The sequence below is a fragment of the Galeopterus variegatus genome, unplaced genomic scaffold (genome assembly GCF_000696425.1).
Source record: "Galeopterus variegatus unplaced genomic scaffold, G_variegatus-3.0.2 Scaffold872, whole genome shotgun sequence".
In the NCBI taxonomy this organism is placed as follows: domain Eukaryota; kingdom Metazoa; phylum Chordata; class Mammalia; order Dermoptera; family Cynocephalidae; genus Galeopterus; species Galeopterus variegatus.
In genome coordinates, this window is record NW_007726983.1 from 203279 (window position 1) to 210316 (window position 7038).

Genomic DNA, 7038 nt, shown 5'->3' on the forward strand with positions numbered 1-7038 from the left:
AATGTCTGCAGACATTGCCAAATGTCTCTGGGGGGGGGGGGGGGACACCCTGCTTGAGAATCACTGCATCAGACTCTTCTGACTTTTCTGGAACTTTCTGGTGTCCTCTACTCTTTTTTACTCTTCCCATTGCGTACTAGAAGAAAATATCAAATATTTTGGCCTTGGACAGATTACAAGAGTGTGTACCAATTCACCTCATAACAGGGGACACCATACTCAGCCAGTTGTCAGTATAAACATTAGCGGGAAGATTTTTTTTTTTGGCGGCTGGCTGGTATGGGGATCTGAATATCAGTGGGAAGATTTTATGCTCTGCATTGACTGTGGCCTCAGAGTGGCCAGTAAAGCAGCTAGCCAATACTGGATTGCCAGAAGTCTGCAGCTGAAGTACAGCTCAGACCTCCTCAGACCGGAGCAGCAAGTTCCAGGGTTTCTTCCTCACTCCAACACAGCTGATACCCTTTCACTTGCCTTTTTTAATCATAACACAGGAAGAGATCTAGGACCATGGGTAAAAGCTAACAGAACCTTAAACACTCTTCTTCCTGTGCCACTGCAGTCCCACTGCAGAAGTGGCATGCTGAATTTGAGTTGGTTTGGGGTTGCTGGTTATTCAGCCTACTCCTCCCAAGAAACAGCTGCAAATAGTAGAGGCCCAACATGCTTCCAGAAAAATAAAATAATTTATATAATGACTATGTGTGTCATTTTCTGTCTTAGGGAATTTTCTGCCAGGAGAAAGGAGTACTAGCTCTTCTTGATGCCTAGAAGACACTCCAAAAATAAAGAGCAGAAATAAAGCACTAAGAAGACAAGGTTCATCCAGTCTGAAAATGGTTCACACTGACATGTTTCTATTTTTAAAAAGACTTTACTTTATTGGAGAGAAATGAAAACTTGAGAGCTGAACCAAGTGGTACCATCTATTTACTTGGCTTCAGAGCAGAAGAGTCACAGAGTAGAAATTCAGAACAAACTGAGCATCACTGCAGACAAGTCAGATGACTACTCTACCCTATTTACTTGCTTAACAGCTGCCATGACAAAATGACCACGCCTAGATTTCTGGATCAAGAACATGGAATTCTCTGATCCCTAATGCCTCTGATGCATGCCTGTTCTTCCTGTGAATTAAAAAAATAAAGAGGAAAAAAAGAAAAGCAGCAAAAATATTTTAATAATAAAAAAAATGCAGCGAACAAGCAATTAAATACAGGAAATCAATTTCACCTCCAAACAAGATGGGGCATCTCTGGAGAACAACACAGAGGGTTGTCACAGCCAAGTCAGAGAAGGGGTCCGTAAAAGGCATTAGTGGCACAGTTGAAGTGTTCCCTGTCCGGCAGCACAAATTTCCTTGGTGTGCATGTGTGAGTGTGTGTTTGTTTTAATTATAAATAATGAAACATGGCTGGGGAAAAAACAACCACCAGCATCTCTCAGTGCATGAAGAAACATGCATCTGCCACAGTATCACGTGCCTGAAGTGCTAGTCATTTCAGAACAGATTGTGTTCTCTTCTCCAAGCCCCCAGCCTGCCTCTTCACTGAGGTTTGGCCTTTAAAAACTCCAGGAAGCTGGTGCCAAGCTCTCTCTGCCTGAACTGGTACTTCATATTAGGGGCATTTAGGACTGTGCTTCCTTCTAGAACAGCCGCTCTAGTCTCAAACTGCTAGATCAATTCAAGATCTGATGCAAAGCCTTGAACAAGAAATCGTTTCCAGTAGGCACATATTAATGGTATATAGAAGGCTATGTTCCTTGCCGTTAGGTTCAGGGTCTCTTGTTTGCTGCAAGTGGGGTCAGTTGTGCTATTGACCTGGACCTTGGCTGGTCTCTAGTGATTATACCCAAGTGAAGCTAGGGTGAGCTTACACAGCAGAAGAGGGATCTTATTCTGAGAAAGTTTTGGGGTTTTTTGTTTTTTTGGTGGTTGACTGGTTTGGGGATCTGAACCCGTGACCTTGGTGTTATAAGGCTACACTCTAACCAACTAAGCTAACTAGCCAGCCCCCCGAGAAATTATTTTTTGGCTTATTGAACTTTAAACATGAGTTTAAAAAAAGAGATGGGTGGGGTCACTCCCAATGGGGACCATGCACTGTCCTCAACCTTAGCTCAGTTCTATTGCTGACATGACTTTGGCTGCGAGCTGCCAAATGCTGCTCCCCTTTGCTTGTAAAAGAGCCAAACAACCCATCTGATTTACCGAGTAGAGCTCATTCAAGACCTTCATCAAATCATCTTGAAGCTGCTGGCCGACTTCTTTACTCTGCAAGGAAAGAGGAATGAAGGTTAATCGGGAAACAGAGGAGGGAGGAGGGACCAACAAAGACAAGAGCAGCACCAGCTCTACAAATAACACAGACTCAATTAGGGCCCGTTATTTAACCCAGCAAATCAGATAACCACTCAGATCAGACCCAATTATGGTCAGATTACTCCAAGAGTTTTAATAAAATGAAATGTGCCCTTTCTATAGCCAAGCAAAGGCAATTGTGTGTGGGGGGGAATGGGTTGTAGCCTTTGATTTTTCAATTGGTCCCCAAAGAGCAGGCCTGAAAGCAACATCCTACCTGGCAACTGTTGTTAGGTGGAACATGCTTTCTCAGATACTTGTAGTCACACATTCCAGAGGATTGTGAAGGGAAGTAAGATGTGTAATAGGACGAGATAGGAAAAAGCATATAAATGTTCAAGGGCTTCTAACTCCGTAACTAATCAGAAAACTCCAAGCAGGAAGGAACTGTATTTCTTACTTGCTCTACTTCTATCCCAAATTTCCAGGGCAGTAGTACTTCAATAACAACTGGTTGTGCGATTAGCTAATGTTACTTGATTCTGATAGTATACACTAAGGAGTCTAAACCGGTTAATTGTGAGCAGTGGTAGCTCTCAGGCCCTTTGCTGCTGCCACCCAGGGCTAGCATCTAACTATATAGAGAGAACAGTAGAAAGGAAGAAGAATGAGAAAGAAGGAAGAAAATCATCACCCTTCTATACTGAGTGTTTCATGCCAAGCCCAATAAACCTCATTGGCATCACTGGGTCATTGAGAGGGGAAGCCCTTATTTATCTTCTGCCAGCTCCTTCTATTTCTTTCATACTAAAAATTCAGATATCAACAATGCCCTTCTAACAGAAGGTATAATACTGCCACCTGGCATAGCTTACTCCCAAGCAGAGAGGAAGAGGCCTTTCGTGTCAGAAACGTAATCATTTAAGATCTTGCTTTTTTTCAAGATGTATGCATCTTTACCTTAAAAATATGGTTTTCTAGGACTGGCCCGTGGCTCACTTGGGAGAGTGTGGTGCTGATAACACCAAGGCCACAGGTTCGGATCCCTAAATAGGGATGGCTGGTTAGTTCACTTAGGAGAGTGTGGTACTACCAACACCAAGTCAAGGGTTAAAATCCCCTTACCGGTCATCTTAAAAAAAAAATGTATATATATATATATATGTATATATACATATTAATATATATATATGGTTTTCTGATTATAAAAGTAATATATGTTTATTGTAATAAATAAGGAAACTGTAGAAAACCTTAAAAAAAAAAACCCACAAAAGTAACCCTCAATCCCTACCACTAAGAAGTCACCACTCTAGACTTTGTTATATATTTTTCTAATCTCTCATTATTTTTACAAAATTGGGATTGCATTATAAACACTGTTTAGTAACTCATTCACTTAAAAGTATATTGTGAACATTTCCCCATATACTATTCTTCTATAACTTTATAATACATTATATGATGTAGCTCTTATTCTTGGACATTTACTTTGCTTCTAAATTTTTTATAATAAAAAATACTGCATTCGGGCTGGCCCGGTGGCGCACTGCTGTAGTGCGCCGCTTGGGAAGTGCGGCGGCGCTCCCGCCGAGGGTTCGGATCCCACGTATAGACCGGTTCCCGCTCACTGGCTGAGCGAGGCATGGGAGCAACACCGAGGGCTGCGATCCCGTTGCCGGTCCTGGTCCGATACGGGGGCGACACTGAGGGTTGCGATCCATTGCCGGACACGGAAAAAGACAAAAAAAAAAAAATACTGCATTAAATTACTTTGTACATAATCTATGCACACACCTTTCATTATTTTCCCCTAGAAGGAACATTTCTGGGCCAAAGACTACTCATTTATACTGTTATACTGCCCTTAAAAAAAACCTGCCAATTTAAAATACCACCAGCAGAATATAAGAATGCCTATTTCACTTTTTTGTCTTGACAATTTGATGGGGTATCCTATTGTTGTAATCCTTTGATTCCAGTGAGCCTGTGCATTTTCTTAAACATGTTTGTCAGTACTTTTCACTTTTCTTTTATGGTTTGCCATTTTTCAATTAAGGTATTCTTTGCCCATTTTTCTATTAAGGTATTCACTATGGAGTATAACATACATGTGACCCCTGGCATGAGTAGGCAAGAATTTTTACAGCTCATAGTGGGGAGAAGAGCAAAAGGAGCCCTATATTAGCAATTGCAAGATTCTTCTATTCTCAGCTCTTCCATCACCAAGGAGATAACTTCAGATAACCTGGTTAATTTCTCTGGGCCTCTGTTTTCCCTTCCATAAAAATGAAAGACTTCAGCTAAAATATTCCTAAGGTCTTTTCCAACCTCTGCCGTTCTATGATTCTACATGATCTTTTATCTGGCTTCTTGAGTCCATATTCGTTTCAAACAACACCCTGTTCAGCATAGGATTGGTTGGCCTCACACCATAGAGTACAAGATAATGAGCAAGTTCTCAGGGACCCAGATGCTTTACAATACGTGTGGCTCCAGGGGCACCTTGCCAGTCTTAAATTTACCATTCCCAGCATCTCTTGCCCAGTGACCTCTATGCCTAGAAGAGGCCACAGAGAGAATGTCTTTCATCTGCAATCTCACGTGCCAGCCTCTCCTTCCTATCATGAGGAAAGCTGAGCTCCACTGAAGCAGCAGAGGTCCAAGGAAGTGGAGTGAGGCATTAAATTACTTTGTACATAATCTATGCACACACCTTTCATTATTTTCCCCTAGAAGGAACATTTCTGGGCCAAAGACTACTCATTTATACTGTTATACTGCCCTTAAAAAAAACCTGCCAATTTAAAATACCACCAGCAGAATATAAGAATGCCTATTTCACTTTTTTGTCTTGACAATTTGATGGGGTATCCTATTGTTGTAATCCTTTGATTCCAGTGAGCCTGTGCATTTTCTTAAACATGTTTGTCAGTACTTTTCACTTTTCTTTTATGGTTTGCCATTTTTCAATTAAGGTATTCTTTGCCCATTTTTCTATTAAGGTATTCACTATGGAGTATAACATACATGTGACCCCTGGCATGAGTAGGCAAGAATTTTTACAGCTCATAGTGGGGAGAAGAGCAAAAGGAGCCCTATATTAGCAATTGCAAGATTCTTCTATTCTCAGCTCTTCCATCACCAAGGAGATAACTTCAGATAACCTGGTTAATTTCTCTGGGCCTCTGTTTTCCCTTCCATAAAAATGAAAGACTTCAGCTAAAATATTCCTAAGGTCTTTTCCAACCTCTGCCGTTCTATGATTCTACATGATCTTTTATCTGGCTTCTTGAGTCCATATTCGTTTCAAACAACACCCTGTTCAGCATAGGATTGGTTGGCCTCACACCATAGAGTACAAGATAATGAGCAAGTTCTCAGGGACCCAGATGCTTTACAATACGTGTGGCTCCAGGGGCACCTTGCCAGTCTTAAATTTACCATTCCCAGCATCTCTTGCCCAGTGACCTCTATGCCTAGAAGAGGCCACAGAGAGAATGTCTTTCATCTGCAATCTCACGTGCCAGCCTCTCCTTCCTATCATGAGGAAAGCTGAGCTCCACTGAAGCAGCAGAGGTCCAAGGAAGTGGAGTGAGGTGAAATGACTCACTACTACCCCAGAATCAGCAACAGGGTCAGGAATTGACCACGAATATCGCTTCCCACTGCCCTGCCCTCCTGCCTCCAGGCCAGCTCCCCCTGCCAGCCTCCCATCCTCTCTTACCACCTCCTTATGTTGAAATGGCAGAGGTTAAAGAGAAAACTCCTCCTATTCCTCTACCCTGTTGCTTACCCATGACTTAAATAACTTAGCCCAGGGGTGGAAGTGGCAGGGAGGAGACAAGGGGACGGGGTTGGGGGAGGGGGAATATAACCAATAAAATAGCAATTAAGCGCAGGCAGATGTTTCCTTTCACGTACTGATTAGTTGGGAGGACCACTCCACTATTATCCCTGTTTATTTGAACAGGCTGCTGAAGCCATCTGACTTACCGCTCCCTCTGACTGAGCGCTGGGCTGGGAATACACGTGCAGCTTAGTCCAGTTAAAATGTATGATAAAGCCCCCGTCAATCAGAAGCATTTCTGACACACAGAGAGAAGCAGGAAATTGCCTGTGCCTCTCCTTTCACAGATGATAAAAGGCCACCCCTTCTCTATTTCAGAAACCTTAACTGTGTGCCTTTGGGGGAAAAGCGTAGCCCCAGGAAGGGCTTCCGTGCTGGCCACTACGGAAGGGTTGATAGAGCTGGGAAGCTGCAAGAGTGCCCCACCCAAAGACAAGGGGGACATTTATTCCCGGGAACAACAAAACCTGATGAGGCTGAGTTCATGACAATGAAGACTGTAGAGCCTTTCCATTCCCCATAAAAAAGCCAGGGGTTTCTAGGCAGAGAAGAAAAAGAGAATTTACAGAGCCGTCTTTGTGCGCTAATATACAGCCTGCATCTCTTTTCTTTAAAATTTCTTGGAAGAGAATGAGTCATCTAAACATAGCAGGAAACCAAATAGAAGCTGGGGGAAAAAATTACTTTGGGTGAAGTTTTTCTCTTAAATGTTTGCATAGTAATCTTTGCCTGGAAAAAAAAAAAAGAGGCCTAAATTTAGAATAGAGATGGGGCACAGTTAGCAATGCTGGTTCTATGGGATAGGAAGTGCGATGGTGCTGGGATCTTTTATTTTGAAACTCACCACAACCATTTGGTCAGAGTGTGTTGCAGGGTAGTGGGGGGG

The 7038-nt window shown here is 42.5% G+C and overlaps 1 protein-coding gene across 2 annotated transcripts in view; it reads right to left on the reverse strand.

Moving 5' to 3' along the window:
• The window catches only part of SRGAP2 (SLIT-ROBO Rho GTPase activating protein 2), a 255587-nt gene that overhangs the window by 72424 nt on the left and 176125 nt on the right, over positions 1-7038 (reverse strand). For both annotated transcript variants that reach the window (XM_008573077.1, XM_008573078.1), the window contains exon 4: positions 2213-2275. In XM_008573077.1, coding sequence (XP_008571299.1) covers positions 2213-2275 — 63 coding nt within the window. The remainder of the gene's footprint in view (positions 1-2212; positions 2276-7038) is intronic.